This window comes from Furipterus horrens, unplaced genomic scaffold, assembly GCF_987537825.1.
Source record: "Furipterus horrens unplaced genomic scaffold, mFurHor1.1.pri manual_scaffold_6, whole genome shotgun sequence".
Lineage (NCBI taxonomy): Eukaryota > Metazoa > Chordata > Mammalia > Chiroptera > Furipteridae > Furipterus > Furipterus horrens.
In genome coordinates, this window is record NW_028327176.1 from 168,238,828 (window position 1) to 168,255,749 (window position 16,922).

The 16,922-nt window shown below is 39.0% G+C and overlaps 1 protein-coding gene across 1 annotated transcript; it reads right to left on the minus strand.

Annotated features, from left to right (window-relative positions):
* Positions 1–6,019: 6,019 nt before the first annotated feature.
* LOC150007792 (vascular non-inflammatory molecule 3-like) lies at positions 6,020–16,295 on the minus strand. Its single transcript, XM_090279856.1, has 7 exons — positions 16,028–16,295; positions 15,784–15,914; positions 12,339–12,531; positions 9,461–9,752; positions 7,723–8,096; positions 6,860–7,033; positions 6,020–6,213 (listed from the first exon to the last, which is right to left on the minus strand). Exons 1-7 carry the CDS (start codon positions 16,238–16,240, stop codon positions 6,085–6,087), a joined length of 1,506 nt encoding a protein of 501 aa, XP_090135982.1. The 5' UTR covers positions 16,241–16,295; the 3' UTR covers positions 6,020–6,084.
* Positions 16,296–16,922: the final 627 nt, after the last annotated feature.

Genomic DNA, 16,922 nt, shown 5'->3' on the forward strand with positions numbered 1-16,922 from the left:
TAAGAACTCCAACAGATTCTCTTGACAAACAGCTGAGAAAAGAAAAGGAAACAAAACTCAACAAAAAAACTAATGCTTACTTAAAGAGGAAGAGACATAAATCCACTTTGAAATAAACCCCGAGTATTTTGTTCTCCTTACCAAAAGCCTTCCCTCAAGGGAAACTACTTATCAGAGCCTAACCAATCTGAAGAAGAGGAAAACCTCAACTCTAACACTATTGGCCTTCCTCTCTCAACTAAGAGGAAAAGAAGAAAGATTGAGAAGGACTTGTGAAGGTCATAGCCCAGGGGCACTGGCTCACTTCAAGACTTAATCATTGGTCTTGTTACAGAAACAGGGGAGTCCAAAAATCCCCAGAGTTTGCGGCTGGGGGATGGGGAGAAGGAAGCAGCTTTCAGAATGCCTCCACATGCCTGAGGCTGGTGGCTAGTGTCTTTCTTATGCAAAATGGCTTGGATGCTTCCAAGGCCTCAGGTAGATGGGAGGGGTCTTGAACCAGGAGATGGTATGGAAAAAGCACACAGAGCCTACGTAAGGTTCTGTGAATGTTCAGAACTGTTTGCAATAACCCCTGCATCAGAGGATGCAGTCAGGGATATATAAGCAGCTGTGGACATTTTAGCTCTCTCTTGCTCTTGTGTGCTGCCTCCATGTGACTTGGAGGAGGGGGCCTGCAGGCTGCTTTAAGAAGAGGCTCTCGCCATGCAGTTTTGAGAAGGAGAGGAGATCCATTCAGTTTGCAGGAAGAAGGCAGTTTGCAAGGAGGCTGAGAATCCAGGCGGTTCTGCATTGAGAGCTGGAGGGCACCACAGCACAGAAAGGACCTCCCCAATCAGAACTGAGTGATTGGCAGCTGCTGGTAAAGCTGAACTGTGTTTGGAAAGGAGGGAAACTGTTACAGAACCCCTGGGCAGCTCCAATTGAAAACAAACCCACAAGCTCTTTAGTTAGGGGCCCAATTGCCCGCCACCAAAATTATAACTCTCAATACCAGAGTTTAGTGAAAAGAAAAAGAATCGTTTATTTAACAGTTATATAGATTTAGATTATTTGCGGATTTCCGCTCTTAAGTCTTATGTTCTTTAAAACACCCATAAACACATATCCTTGCCTTCCCCCTACCAAACCAGGCTAGTTTTAGGAAAGTTAGAGAAACCGTTTCCCTACTTTCCAAACACAGTTCAGCTTTACCAGCAGCTGCCAATCACTCAAATCTGACTGGGGAGGTCCTTTCTGTGCTGTGGTGCCCTCCAGCTCTCAATGCAGAACTGCCTGGATTCTCAGCCTCCTTGCAAACTGCCTTCTTCCTGCAAACCGCATGGATCTCCTCTCCTCAAAACCGCATGGTGAGAGCCTCTAAAGCAGCATGGAGACCCCTTCTCCAAGCCACATGGAGGGAGCGCACGAGAGTGAGAGAGCGAGTGCAAGAGAGCGAGAGGGGGAGCAAGAGAGAGCTAAAATGTCCACAGCTGCTTATATATCCCTGACTGCATCCTCTGACGCAGGGGTTATTGCAAACAGTTCTGAACATTCACAGAACCTTACGTAGGCTCTGTGTGCTTTTTCCATACCATCCCCTGGTTCAAGACCCCTCCCATCTACCTGAGGCTTTGAATGCATTAAAGCCATTTCGCATAAGAAGGACACTAGCCACCAGCCTCAGGCATGTGGAGGCATTCTAAAAGCTGCTTCCTTCTCCCCATCCCCCAGCTGCAAACTCTGGGGATTTTTGGACTCCCCTGTTTCTGTAACAAAACGGTGTTTCTTACCTTCCTAAGACTGGCCAGGTTTGGTAGGGGGGAGGCAAGGATATGTGTTTATGGGTGTTTTAAAGAACATAAGACTTAACAGCAGAAATCCGCAAATAATCTAAATCTATATAACTGTTAAATAAATAATTCTTTTTCTTTTCACCAAACTCTGGTATTGAGAATTATAATTCTGGTGGCGGGCAATCAGGCCCCTAACTAAAGAGCCTGCGGATTTGTTTTCAATTGGAGCAGCCCAGGGGTTCTGTAACAGTCTCTGTCACCCTGCCCCTCTCCCCATATGTTACCAGCACATCAACCTGGCAGTTGTAGCCTTCCTAGCATGCATGTACTAGCCAAGAGTAAGTCTTTGGGTGCACAGCTGCAGTTTTGCAGGAGAAAGTCATCAGCTAAAGCTGAAACTAGTGGGCACCAATAGTGTCTACTGCAACAGCTGAGCCGAGTCTCCTGACATCTAGTGCCACTGTGTCACCTTTTGATAGGCAGGAGCTAGACAGCATTATGGGGAACGGGTATGTGCAGAAAAGACTAAAACCAAAATATCTGTCAATAAATATGGAACCACTCACTGCTGAAAATGCAATAATCACTCAGGTACTTCAGGCAGTAGATTCAGGAGACTCTGCCTTTCTTGTCACTCTTGGCAGGCCTGTTCTCTCCTTTGAGGATGTGTTAATAAAACTCTTCTTACTTATCCACTTTTGTCTCACTGATTTGTAATTCTTTATAGCATCAGTGAGAAGAAGTGAACTCCAGTAACACTTCGATAAGCCGTCAGGAGAGTGTCAAGTTCCCCACATGCAGCCTAGCTGCTCATAAAGAGTAGAGAGACTGGGATTGTTGCCAACAAGAGTTTATTAATACCTGCAGACTTCTTCAATCAAACTTGCACAGAGGGACAGAACTGCCTCTTGAGAGGAAAAATACGACATCCTACTGCCTAGAATACGAACAAGATTCACAGTAGTCTGGGCTTTACTGACAAAATAGTGATAACACCAACCCAGGCAGTAGGCCTCCAAAGGAAAGCAGTAAGTCTTGCCCAGAACAAGTGGAGAAACTCAGAAGTAGGGTAAAAGGAAGGAAATATTGAGAGCAGGGCCAATAAAATGACATTGGTCTTGTCAAGGTAGCGTAAAGTATATATAAAACAAAGTGGAGTCTCTTGTGTCAACCAAGATGGCTGTCAGTCAGCCATGACACTTTGGTTCAAGAGGGACTGGCAAGGAGACACACCTAAGATATCTGACATGTGACAAGAACAGCCGTGTCTGCAGAACGAGACCACCCATAGATAGGCTCCTGGAGAAATTCCCAACTTGCCATCAGGGGTGCCAAGACACTTATCAAAAGACCCAGAAGGGTGGAGTACACTGCTTTCAAGGTATAATTGTGGCAGGTTCCAGACCATTGCTGAGACAGCTGAGCTCCACACACCAGAGTGCTGCTCCATGCCAGGCTGGGCTGATCTCCCTTGGCATCAGACACGGGAGGCTCTGCCCTGCTGAACTGAGGACTTCGTCTGCACTGCTGCCCCCCTGGCTCCAGAGATCCTTCCTTGCAAGATGCTGACTACCCCCTTGCCCACTGTGCTGTCTCCCAGACCTGCAGACCAAGACTCTGGGGCTCAGGTTTGTTATTCCTCACTGATGGCTGTGCGTGCGTGTGTGTGCGTGTGTGTGTGTTATATTTATCCTAGATTGTTAGAGTTTGAGTAGGATATTAATGCATGTCGATGTTCTACTTTGAGTGAACCTGCATTCAATAAAAGCTGAGTGAGTAGCACAGTTACTTTGTGTGACTCTTGTCTGTTCCTTGGTGCTGGGTTTCTCAGTAGGCAGCTAGCCTAGCAGTTGCCTGGCTGACTTATAGGAAAGATTATATCACAAACATATGCTCATGACATGGAGGACAAGGACTGAATAGGGTGGGCACTGCCTCTTACACTTCCCTATGTCCCCAGCTCCTAGCACAGTATACACAAAAGACCTAATAGTAGTGACATTTAAGGAAATAGACTGATTCTTGCCCCAGTACAACCGATTGCTTGCTGTGTGACCTTGGATAGTTTATTCCCCTTTTCAGTTATCTCCTCAATTGATCCAACTGATCCAGGGAGTTCAGTATAAATGCTGATCTCATGCTGATTTTGGGGATCAGATAAGCAGTTGAGGACATCTGGTGAACTCTGAAGAGCCATCTGCATGCATGTGTGTATATGTGTGTACACGATGTTTGTATATGTGTGATATTATGATTTATTACTATTTATAATGAGAAATATGTATTTGGCCTTTGTCTCCCACAAAGTTCCTAAAACCCTTAGATTTTCCTTATGTTATATTATGTCTTTTGTTATGTTAGTGAGGTAACTTTTGGAAAGCAACTAAGAAAGGAGCTTGTGTGCCAGTGAGGCCAGCCCTGTGATGAGAGGGTTGGAATATTCAGTCCTGCCCTTGTCTTGGGGGTGGGGGGCAAAGGCAGAGGTTGGCTGACATAAGATGCAAGGGGCGAGGAATGGAGAAGAAGGTGGGGCCACCAGGTACTAATGCAGCCTTCAGGCAACTGTCTAGGGGAGAGAGGAAAGAAACCTAGAAAGAATTGACACTAAGCCATCAGGAGGGGATCAGGGGCACAGATATAGACCTAGGATCCTAGTGTCATGGTCCCTGGAGAAAGATCTAAGAATGATGGAAGCAGAGACCAAAGACATTTCGATTTTTCAGAATGTCTCTGGCTCCCCGGAACTGGATTGATTAAATTAGGTAGAAATAAACACCTGGGAAAAATCTAAGAAAGCTATTGCCATATCTTCTGTGGGAGAAAGGGTGTCCCCAAACTTAGAGTGATCCTCAGTCACTCCCACATATCCCAGAATGTCCCCCTGCTCTCCTGTGTGTCTCTTCCCAGTGTTAATCAGTGACCAGCCAGAAAAAGAAATCAAAGCCAGGGCCTGGGGACCAAGGGTAACCAGGGGGAAATGAGAGGGTGGCCTTTTCTAAGGAAGATTCTAGTCTGTCAAGAGCCTGCAACAAATCCCTGAGTACAGAAGGAACTTAATCATGATTGGATAAATTTTAGAATAAAATAAGTTGAGAAGGAAACAGCATATGGTCTGAAGGGGATAATTTATTTCTTTTTCTTTACTTTCATTCTAAATATCAAATTTCCATACAAATAGATCATAAGAATAGAATAAAGAGATAATGGAACACTTTAAATTAGTTAAAAAATTGTTCATAATTACTTAAAAGATGTCCTTATTTTTTTCATTTTCTGTCTCTTAAATGATTAGTATCAAAAATCTTCTGTATATTTAGTGTTCACTCTGTGTATTTGCAAATGATAGACACAACATTTGTGAGGGAAAAATTGAGGCGAGGGGAGAGAGATTTTCCATATACCCCCTGCTCCTACACATGCACAGCCTCTTTCACTGTCAACAGCCTCCACCAGAGTAATACATTTATTACTACTAATGAACAAACCATAATTACCCAAAATTTATAGCTTACTTTAGGGCTCTCTTTTGGCGTTGCGAATTCTATTGATTTGGTCAAATGTTTAATGACATGTATCCATCATTATGGCAACCTACTGGGTATTTTCACTATCCCCCAAGTCCTCTAAGCTCTGCTTCTGTATCCCTCCTTGTTCTCCGCCAACCAACCCATGACAGCCACTGATGTTCACTGTCTCCATAGTTTTGCCTTTTCCAGATAGTTATATTGTTGGAACCATATAGTATGGAGTGTTTTTGGTTTGGCTTCTTTCACTTAATACTGTGCATTTAAGTTTCCTCTGGCTTTTCATGGCTTGATAGCTCATTTCTTTTTATTGCTGAATTATATTCCATTGTCTGAATGTACCCCAGTTTATTTATTTATTCATTCAGCTACTGAAAGATGTCTTGATTGCTTCCAAGTTTTGGCAGTTGTAAATAAAGCTGCTATCGACAAACAAACAAAAAAAGAACATCTGCATACATTAAAGCAATTACCACAAGAAGGTTTTTCTAGGCTCCACTCTCATTTAAATATATGTTCCACTGTACACATAGATACTTACACATACTTAAATGCACCTACATGGAAGATGAATGCAGCTCCCATTAATGAGTGTGAGCTAGATCAAATATGTAAAATGTGAAATTTGTACACACATCTATTATTTTTTTAAATCTCCATTTGTTGTTTCAGCAAATTTATGACATCTCTTATAAACAGACACTAAGAGTTCTCTTTCTCTCTCTCTTTTTCTTCTCTCCCTCCCTTTGTCAGGCTAATCCTGAAAAGGTGCCAGTAAAAGGGGATCATTCGATTTTCCCTGGTCCCTGCCCTAATCGTGGAGGGTCCTTCTCGAACATTCTTCCATACAGAGCCATAACTAAGATAGGCAAAGGGGCTCTGCTTCTGCTCTTCAAACGTCCATCTCTTGACACCTGAACAACAAAGACAAAGGATTAACTTCTGTGCAGAACTTGATTTCTAACCCACGTGACTTTAAAAGCAGCATAAAATAGTCAAAAGCATACAAGATTTGGTGTCAGAAGACCCATGTTTCAGATCTAAAGGTCAAACAACAGAAGGACTTTAGGTGAAAATGCAGCAAATAAGTCTATTGCACAGGGGTTAAATAAAATAATGTATAAAAATAATTATTTTAACTCATGAAACACTGTGGAAAGTATTGATTATTACTAACATTATTACAATGTCTCAAAATAACACACCCATGGAATAAGTTGTGTTTAACTTGGACTTTCTATACTATCCAAAAAGAAACATTAGTTGCCTGCCACCATCCACAACCAATATTTTAATTTTAATTTTTACATAACATTATGGCTGTCTTGGATCTCAAAATCATATTTATGCAGGAAAATGAATGCCAAATTATCCATCACAGCTTAAAGACAACATAAAACCACACTTGTCTTTCATATCATAGCTTCCACGTGTCTTTAAAGTGCTGCTTGTATAATGTGAGCTACAATATTGCAATGCTGTCTGATTATTTTAAAGATTTTCATTATGCCAATCTACCCTATCCGTTTAAAGAAATTTATGATCCTGAAAACCTCCTACCTCATAATGTGTTTCAGGGGCAAGCTGACTCCCACTTAGAACGAACTGTGGGAAAACATAACTCGTCCCAAATGTGCCACTGAGGGAGGATTCTTCAAACTTGCTAAAAGCTGACCCCGTGGGTTCCCCACACGTCCTCAGGTCAGTGGTCTGACACTTCAGTAATGTGCATATCTATTTAGGCAAAGAAAAAAAGAAAAAGCAGTGAAAACTCCTGGAAATGTCTTCTCAGCAGAAAGCACAATTTCAAGGAATAGAGGAATATGTGTTAGGTTGCTTCTGAAGCAGTTTTTCAATTTGCAGGTCATAACCTACGAGTGAATTCTAAAATCAATTTAGTGAGTCAGAATTAGCTCTCCCCCCCTCCCAATGAAGCAAAATGGGATAGACTAGAATTTTAAGAATCAGAGTGCATTGCACATAATTATAGCTTTTCTAATTTGAATAGTTTCATAAATGTTTGTTTCAATTAAATATTTTTTTAACTCAGTCACACATCTTAACAACACTGGGCCACGATGTGAAATGGGCTTCTTACTTTGGGCTCCAGTTGAAGACAATTTGTAAAACGCCGCTCTAAAGTAACGCGACAAAGAGAATGCATGGAAGTTGTCCCCTTTAAAACCTGAAACTGGCCTGCTGAAAACGAATCAATCTGCTTTATGTTTTTACCTTGCAACCAAGAGAACTAACTCTGTTCTTGCGAAGACTGAACAAATAAAGTGTTGGGGGGGGGTAATTCAGTGATAAATATAACATTATTCCAATTAACTAAATGCAACACAGCTTTTCAAAGAAATGAAATGATGGCCTAGAAGAAGAACTAATAAAGAAGCCATTCTGACATATTGAAGCATTTCTACCTGTAAGTAATATTGGCCTTCTACTGTGTGCAGCCCATCAAAAGCTCCTAGTGCATACACCTCATCTCTTCGCTTCTCAGACATCTTGTAAGTTAAGTGACAGCACAGGTCTTTCTGACAAACTGTGTAATTTCCCGCACTTCTCTTGAGTTCAGTGAAAGTGAACTCATCAAAATAAAATGTCCCTGAGAAATCTGACTGCTCAGATGAGAATGGCTTGATGCCTTTGGCGTAAGCACTCCAGTCAACAGGTGCAGGATGGGTGGGTTCATTTCGAGGCCGGGACTTCAATTCGGAGAGCAACAGCTGGCCACTCTCTGTCTCCATGTCATAGTAATACACCTTGACTGCTTCAGGCGTGTAGATTCCACTTCCTATGGGCAACGTAAAGAAACACAAGTATCAGGTTCAAATTTTGCATGGTGACAAAATAATATGATCATTCCAATAAGAAATTAAGTATGAAGTTACGAAAGCAAAAGGATTTTCAAGATAGATAAGGAGATAGCTGTTATGTTAGCATAAGTTCCAATTTGACTCTCACTCTGCTTGCACTGAAATAAATGATCATATGACTTCAGTGGCCTTTCTTTCTTCCTTCCTTTCTTCCTTCCTTCCTTCCTTCCTTCCTTCCTTCCTTCCTTCCTTCCTTCCTTCCTTCCTTCCTTCCTTCCTTCCTTCCTTCCTTTCTTTCTTTTTCTTTCTTCCTTCCTTCCTTCCTTCCTTCCTTCGTTTCTTTCTTCCTTTCTTCCTTTCTTCCTTTCTCTCTCTCTCTCTCTCTCTCTCTCTCTCTCTCTCTCTCTCTCTCTCTCTCTCTCTCTCTCTCTCTCTCTCTCTCTCTCTCTCTCTCTCTTTCTTTCTTTCTTTCTTTCTTTCGTTCTTTCCTATCCTTTTTCTAGACAATTTAAAAACAAACTAGATAAATCTCCAAACATGAAGGTAACTGTAGCTCTGCACTGACCTATCTAATTTATTTGCTTGAGACTCTTCCTCTGGGTCAAAGAACAACAAAGCAACCAAGAGCGCAGCCTGCATTACTTTGAGCACAGATACTTCAGGGCAGGGCAAAAGTAGGTTTACAGTTGTGAATATGTGAAATAGAGTGTATTCTTGTTTTATGGTTTTTTAATTATTTTATTATTTTCCATACAACTATAAACCTTCTTTTGCCCCACCCTGTATCAAAAATCTGATCAAGTCTAAAGCGATTTGATCACTTGAATACAATTTATTTATTTCAATATCTCTAATGGACATTGCCTGCAAAGTTCTTTAGATATGGTTTTGGTTTTTTATGTGGCTTGACTTCTCTTTAACTCCAATTTTCCCTCATGTGAAATTGAGGTAATAATGTTTGCATCCTTTTTTTACTCAAGAGATAATGCTTCATTTAAGGAATGTTGGTACAGAAACCTTTGCAGTTATTAGTTTTGTGACATTAGGATTAATGAAACAATCATTAAAGAAGTCTGTTACAATACCTGATATCAAACTATATTACAAGTTTATAGTAATCAAAGCAGTATGGTACTGGCATAAAAACAGACATATAGATCAATGGAAGAGAATAGAGAGCCTAGAAATAAATCCAGGTCTCTGTGGTCAATTAATATTTGATAAAGGAGCATAGAATGGAGAGAAAATAGCCAAAAAAGAAAAAAATGAAAAGTGTGGTTTGAAAATCAATAGACTTCCTACGACTGTCACTGCCACTTGGTACATGTCAGGTGTGAGTTACCTGTCATATGCCTTCTGGTGTTGTGGATATTTGCTGCAAGCAGGTTAACTCCCATGCCTCTGGCCCATGATGAATGGAAGGGAACAGCTGAGAGGAGGGGCAGCGTGTTGCCCCATGCCGTGGGGAAGAGAATGCTGTCAACTTGAAACTTATCCACCAGCATCACAGCTGGATCATGAGAAAAAATGTCAAAGCAAGTGAAAATGCCAAACTTCCCGAAAGGAGTATCAAAAGTCACAAATTCTGAATCCTTGGGGAAATCAAACTGAATTTCAGGTGCAAAAAGATTGTACTGTTAACAATAAGCAAAGGAGAAAATTAGTAAGAACACCCACTAATAGATATGCTCAATACCCATAAACTCTTTCTCCCATGCATGCTGGTGTACATATTTAGAACTGTTACATATAAATATCTGTAAGTCATATCCAGTATACATACCTAGTATGCTGTCTAGGAATTTTCTCACTGTGACATTAATCAAAATCCCATTTTTCCATAACCAATAAAATTATGTCTATAAATGATATTTAGAAGGTAAATATTTCTGTCTTAAAATCATAGGTTGAATTTTGAATTTGACAAATTCAACAAGCACTGCCTATGCAAAACCTGACATGTTAATAAAAAATGTTGCAATGTCTCCCTATGATACTTCTAGGTTTATGTATAAGTGAAGTAGATTTAAAATTGATTTATATCTTGCAATTTTGCTGAATTCAGTGATCAGTTCTAGTAGTTTCTTGGTGGAATCTTTGGGATTCTCTATATACAGTAGCATGTCATCTTTGAATAAAGACAGTTTTACCTCTTCCTTTCCAATTTGGATGCCTTGTATTTCTCCCTCTTGTCTGATTGCTGTGGCTAGAACTTCCAGTACAATGTTGAATAAGAGAGGTGAAAGAGCACATCCCTGTCTTGTTCTTGATCTTAAGGCGAACACTTGTAGTTTATGCCCACTGAGTATGATGCTGGAGATGGGTTTGTCATATATGGCCTTTATTATGTTTAGGTTTGTTTTCTCTATTCCCACTTTGCTGACAGTTTTGGTCATAAATAGGTGCTGGATTTTATCAAAGCTTTCTCTGCATCTATTGATATGATCATGTGGTCGTATCCTTCATTTTGATTATGTAGTGAATCACATTTACTGATTTGCAATTGTACCAACCCTGCATTCCCGGAATAAATCCCACTTGATCATGGGGTATGATCTTTTTGATGCACTGCGGTATTCAGTTTGCTAATATTTTTCTTGAGGATTTTAGCGTCTATTTTCATCAGGAATATTGGCCTATAATTTCCTTTTTTATAACACCTTTATGTGGTTTTGGAATTAGGATAATGTTAGTCAGTAAAATGAGCTCAGGAATCTTCCCTTCTCTTGAATTTTTTGAAATAGCTTGAGAAAGAGAGGTGTTAGGTCTTGGAAAGTTTGGTAAATTTCACCTATAAAGCCACCTGGTCCAGGGCTTTTGTTTGTTGGAAGGTTTTTTGTTTCATTTTGTTTTTTTAACTGCTTCATTTTCACTTGGTATGATCTGTTTATTCAGATTCTCTGATTCTTCCTTGGTTAGTTTTGGAAGATTGTATGTTTCTAGGAATTTATCCATTTCATCTGGGTTGTCCAGTTTGTTGGCATATAGTTGTTCATAATATTTTCTTACAATCCTTTGTATTTCTTTGGTGTCAGCTGTTATTTCTCCTCTTTCATTTCTGATTTTATTTATTTGGGTCCTTTCTCTTTTATTCTTGATGAGCCTGCTTCAAGTTTTGTTAATCTTGTTTATCTTTTCAAAGAACCAATTTGGATTCATTGATATCTTATATTGTTTTTTTAAACTCTATTTTGTTTATTTCTTCTCTGATCTTTGTTATTTCCTTCCTTCTACTCATTTTAATTTATAGACAATATAATGGCTAGACCTTGTTAGTTACACATTAATATTTTTTTCCAGCCTGATTATTGCTCCAAGACTCCATTTCACCTGGACCCAAGAGTGCAACATATGTTTTGCTCAGATTTTTTTTTGGCCTGATTGTGCATATGTGTGCTCTCTGACAACACTGCTCTCTCCTCACGGAGGATACTGTGTTCCTGCACCCTCCCTCAGTGGTAGCCTGTCCTTCATTCCACAGGGATCAAATCAAGGAAGGCATGTGTCCTGATTGGAGTCAAGCCTAATGAGGTTTTTGCAGGATTTGTTAGTGAAAGAAATACATACACTCTTCCTCTGGTCTTCGTTGCTATAAGCATGTGAGTTTCTTATTGAACAGCCATGTTGCTTCTAAAAAATTGTTAGCTTGATAAAAAACAAAACCCTGTAACAAAGGACTAAGAGAGGTGGAGAAATGGATGACATCTTTTGAGCCTCTAAGGGACACATTACATCTGAAACTAGACCTACACTTTCTTTGATTTCTGTTTTTTAAGTACGTAAGCAAGGAATTTCCATTGGTGTTGGGGGAGTAAAACCAATTTCAGTTGGGATTTTCTATTATTGTATTGCAATTTAAAAAGTTATGATGGAATGAATGACTAAAGCTTAACACAAAATGTTAACAAATCGGACCAGAAAAACTAACACTAGTAATAAATCATCATTAAAAGAGCATTTCTCCTTCTTTCTCAGAGAATATTTACAACTTTGTGAAACTATTATTACTATTTCAATATTATGCCATATTCTATTTTTTTACTAATTTAATTCAGAACCCTTTATAAAACCAAATTAAATTAATCCTTTTTCAACTAAAATGTAATAGTTAAGAAATGTGTTCACAACACTTCTGTTACCAACATTCAACACAAGTATACATGCATAGCAAAAACAAACAGAAGTAAATCAAGCTTAACTAAGACACAAATAATTCTCACCTTATGGTAGCGTGCCACCAGCCTACCCTTAGGATCAAACACCACATCAGTGTTATATTGGTAATGACCATCAGGGGGACACTGGGGGTCACTGGCATTGCATGGCTTCTTGTCCCCAATATTTGCCACAACGTAGATAGAGCTGTCCTTGGCCAGGCAGCTCAGCCTTTCTTGTACTGGGGCATAGCCAAACCTAATTCAATAAATGTTGCTTTAAACAATATATTTTAGTAACTTCTGAATTTTCACAATGATACTTTATTTGCCTTTTAGCTATAACACAACAGCTCTAGATTAAGAATCAACAGAAATGATATAAAAACTCACATGCTATATAATCTTTATCTTTTTGAAAGCTAACCTATTTTATTGTGCCAGACTCCAGATTGCAGTAAGAGACAGAAGCACAGAAAAGATGGTAGATGAAGAAGAGAAAGAAGGAAAGCACTCTTATAAAGTGTTCCAGAAAGGCAAATGAAGGGCTTGGAATGTAACAAACTCTTCTAATGGGGAGGACCTTTTCTATACTCTGAGCTATAGTGTTACTAGGAGGCAGTAAACATTGACAGTTGGCCAGATGTAAATCGTCTTCTATAGAGAACAAATGCAGCATTTTGTACTGTAAATATTAAAGGAAAAGACGAAGAAAGAAGGAACATAAATGACAAGGGGTAAAAAGGCACTTCACTATTCTGGCTCAGTTTCTTTCATGCAACATAATAGCTTCCTTTCTACCTTAGAGGGTCCTTGTGAAAAATCCTGAGATAAATACAGACTATAAAATTGCTTTTCAAAGCAATGCCAAATCTATTCGCATTTGCATTAAATATCTAGGCCATTTATCCTAGAAATAATGGGTTGAGATGACAAAATAGGTGGAATGATAGCTGACTTCAAGTGCTGTAATTGGAAGGCTCTAATCTGAAGATGAGTCACAGATATTAACATACTACAGAGGCATTACAAAGACCAAAGGAAGTTATAGGGAATCTTCAGCAGAAAATAAGATAAAAATTTTTAGCAACCAGAACATGCTATCAAAGAAGTGGATTCACTAATCACTGGAAATTTCAGGTATAATGGTACAGTGAGCCCTGAGAGGACATTCAGTTAGCACACATCAATGGAAATGGGTGTGTTGAATTCCAGCCATGCTAATTACCAACTGTGAGACTCTGAGCCTCCATTTTTGTTTTAATCCTCACTTGAGGATGTACTTATAGATTTTAGAGAAAGGGGAGAGAAACATCAGTGTGAGAGAGAAACACCTATCAGTTGCCTCTCATATGTGCCCTGACTGGAGACAGAACCTGAAACCTAGCTATGTGCCCTGACCGGGAATCAAGCCCATGACCTTTTGGTTTGCTGGACCATGTTCCAACTAACTGAGCCACAATGGCCAGGGCCCTTAAGCCTCCTTTTATTCTCACATTTAAAATGAAAATTGTTATACTTGCTATATAAATTGAATGGGTTGATGTGCATTTTGCACCTGGTACAGCTCCTGGGACCAAACAGGTATTCAATAAATAAGTAATGACCATTACAGATTTTGTAACTACAAGAAACAGCCCTAAAAACTGATGGCTTTATTTTTTTAAAGGGTGTTCAGTATTTCTCCATAATCTCTCAACCCCTCTACAATTAATGTTGACTTGATCTTGGAATAAAAAGAACAGCTTTGTGAATATTATTTTAGAGCATTTCTTTTATTTTCAGGAAAAAATGAGGCATATTGTTGACATTCATATTCGTTAAGACCTTTAATAAAATTATTACACAATTTGTTTAATTTTTCTTTTCTTGGCTAAATAATTAGAGTAGTTTAATATTTCCTATTAGCTCCTCATGAGAGAAGCCCAAGGAAGCATGGGACATGTCAGTATTCTAATTGATAGTATTTAAACATGAAAAAGTGACCATATGGTCCACTATTATCCATTTTAAGGATAGATATTGCTAGGGAAGAAACAATGGCTTTTTTTCTTTACCAATATTACCATTCTATTAAATACTGAATTTCTCTTTTTTTACAACTCATAGCTGAAAATTTGTCTTTTGTATAAGTGTCTGTAAGAATCAGCAATGTTAAAGTTTCATCAGTCACCTACCTTCCTGACTTAAAAATAATTTGTCAGGTACTAATTAGGCTTCCAGACATCTTTCCCCTGGGAAAGTCAGTTTTATCAGCTCAGGCATGTAGGGCCTATTTTAGTATATGCCTCTGGAATGACTGCAAATAATGAATCCTTTCTGCTCTGGGAAAATCCCTCAAATCAAGTAAACTCTGAGTCATGGTTATGCAGCTCCTGTAAGCACAGACCATGTGACATTCAGAGAATATTTTTCCAAAGGTGAAAATTCCAGGGTGAGATTTGGCTCACGTAGTAGAGCTCCTATATTGCTGCATTGGAGCATTCCAATCAATTTCAAATGGTCCATATTATTATCTTTTTGTGTAATAAATATAGTTCTGAACAGATGCATGTAAATTTTAAATTAGCAATTTAAATTACTTTCTAATTCACTGGTTTTGCCATTTCAAGGAATTATATATGAACTATTTTAAAAGCTAAATACACCTACAATAAGCTATTTCATAAATCTTTCTTATGCTTTATGCACTTTTTAAAAAAGTTATGTCTAAACTTCAGCTATATATAATTACTACAATTTCTCAAAGGACAGGAAAACAAAGAAGTTTAGATCCAGTTCCTTCTGTTGAAAAGAGTAATAGTGACAGCTAACATAGGCTAGGGCACAAAAGTATACAGATCCATGAGTATTTCTTCACTTGAATCTCTTATCTACTCTGTAAGAGAAGTATAGGAGGAAATTTTATTATCCCTCTTTTACAGGTGGAAAAACAAAGATGCCTAGCACTTAGGTTATCTGCCACACATCACTTAGGTAGGAGGTGGAAGAATGCAATCTCAGAAAAAAACCACTTTCTTTTTTGAGTACTACGCAATTTCCAGACTCATCATAGTGATGACATTGCACATGATAACAATATCACAGTTCTTTGAAAACATAGCCCATTCATCTTTTTACCATTCTTAAAAAGGAGGCACATGTTCATGGGTGAACCAACTTACTTAAATTTGGGAACATAAGTCCTAGATACCACAACTTTCTCACTTTGTTGAAACTCAGTTAAGCACATCTATTATAAAAGCCATATATATGATATGAGTAGTACATATATACTACTCATTAGAGAAATCTACAACAAATAACCAAGTAATCATTATCATCTCAAGTCATTTACCAAACAACAGTCATGTGCCGGATGGCACACATTATGAAGTATTCCAGGTGTCTAATCCAATGCAATAGGTTGATTATTTGTCATCAAGAATACTAGCCAAGCTTACTGAATTTGCTATTGGTACTTCACAATATCACAGTTTCTTGAAAAACAAAGGGTAATGAATGTCATTACCTCTGAGGGTCTTTGCATGGAATCCAGTTTACTTCTGGATGTGGGATATCTTCCAGATAGGGGTAAATGGTGTCTCTTGTGAAGACCCAGCCATAAATTCCATCTTCTGGGGTCACAATGATGTGTGCACCCTGCCAAAAGAGGTGGGAACAAAGAAGTTTCTCATCAATTCTGAACACTCACACTATCAGGTTTCAAATTTCCTCTACAGTATCCCACCCAGTATATAAAGGGCAATCAATACCTGCCCGGCTGCCAGTTTAACTGCTTTCTCCAAAACATCCATATTCTTGTTCATCAGGAGCAAGGCTTCTTCTCTGGAAACAGGTGTTTCTGTTTTATTGGGTAATATAACAGCATGTTCATACACTGCAGCAATAAAAGTGTCCATCGCACTAACACTTAGGACACAGAGGGCAAAAATTGCCATGTATTTTGGAAAATATGATGTAATCATAGCTATAATTTAGTATTCTTTGATAAACTCAGATTCTTATACTGTCTACCCCTGGAAAAACTTTTCTGTTAAAGCCCTTCCTGCCATGAGCTATTTATATTTTCTCATAAGTGCATTATGCAATTGCACAGAATACATTGCACAACATTGAGAAAGGATGTTGTGCAAGAAAACCAACAGCCAACATTACACAACTGAATTAACTCAAGTGTACAGTGTGTTGTTGACACTGTTCAGAGAACCACCCAACTCTAAAGGAGAAATTAAGGAGCCAACCGGATAAGTCTACCACAGTCCAAAATTCTTTTCTCTCTTTTTAAAAGATTTTATTTATTTTTAGAGAGAGGGGAAGGGAGGAAGGAAGAGAGAAAGAGAAACATCAATGTGTGGTTGCCTCTCACATGCCCCCATCTGGGGATCTGGCCCACAACCCAGGGATGTGCCCTGACTGGGAATTGAACTGGCAACCCTTTGGTTCACAGGTCGGTGCTCAATCCACTTATCCATACCAACCAGGGCTAAAATTTTTCCTTTTAATAAAATATATTTTCTGGATACGTCAGTGTTTCCATGAATAGGGCCAATATTGGACTTATGTAGAAAGCCAGCAACATAACAATGATTATGTTGAAAACTTATGTATATAATTGTGACAGACACTGAACAGACTGCAAGGCAAGCC

What these genes read in the sequence shown, in the direction of transcription:
- LOC150007792 (XM_090279856.1), bottom strand. Translation starts at nt 16,240, where the DNA reads ATGATTACATCATATTTTCCAAAATACATGGCAATTTTTGCCCTCTGT. An exon ending in TTAAACTGGCAGCCGGGCAG is followed by an intron (nt 15,915 to 16,027) that starts GTATTGATTGCC and finishes CTCTTTTGGCAG; the next exon opens with GGTGCACACATCATTGTGAC. An exon ending in AAGGCCAATATTACTTACAG is followed by an intron (nt 7,034 to 7,722) that starts GTAGAAATGCTT and finishes TTGCCTAAATAG; the next exon opens with ATATGCACATTACTGAAGTG.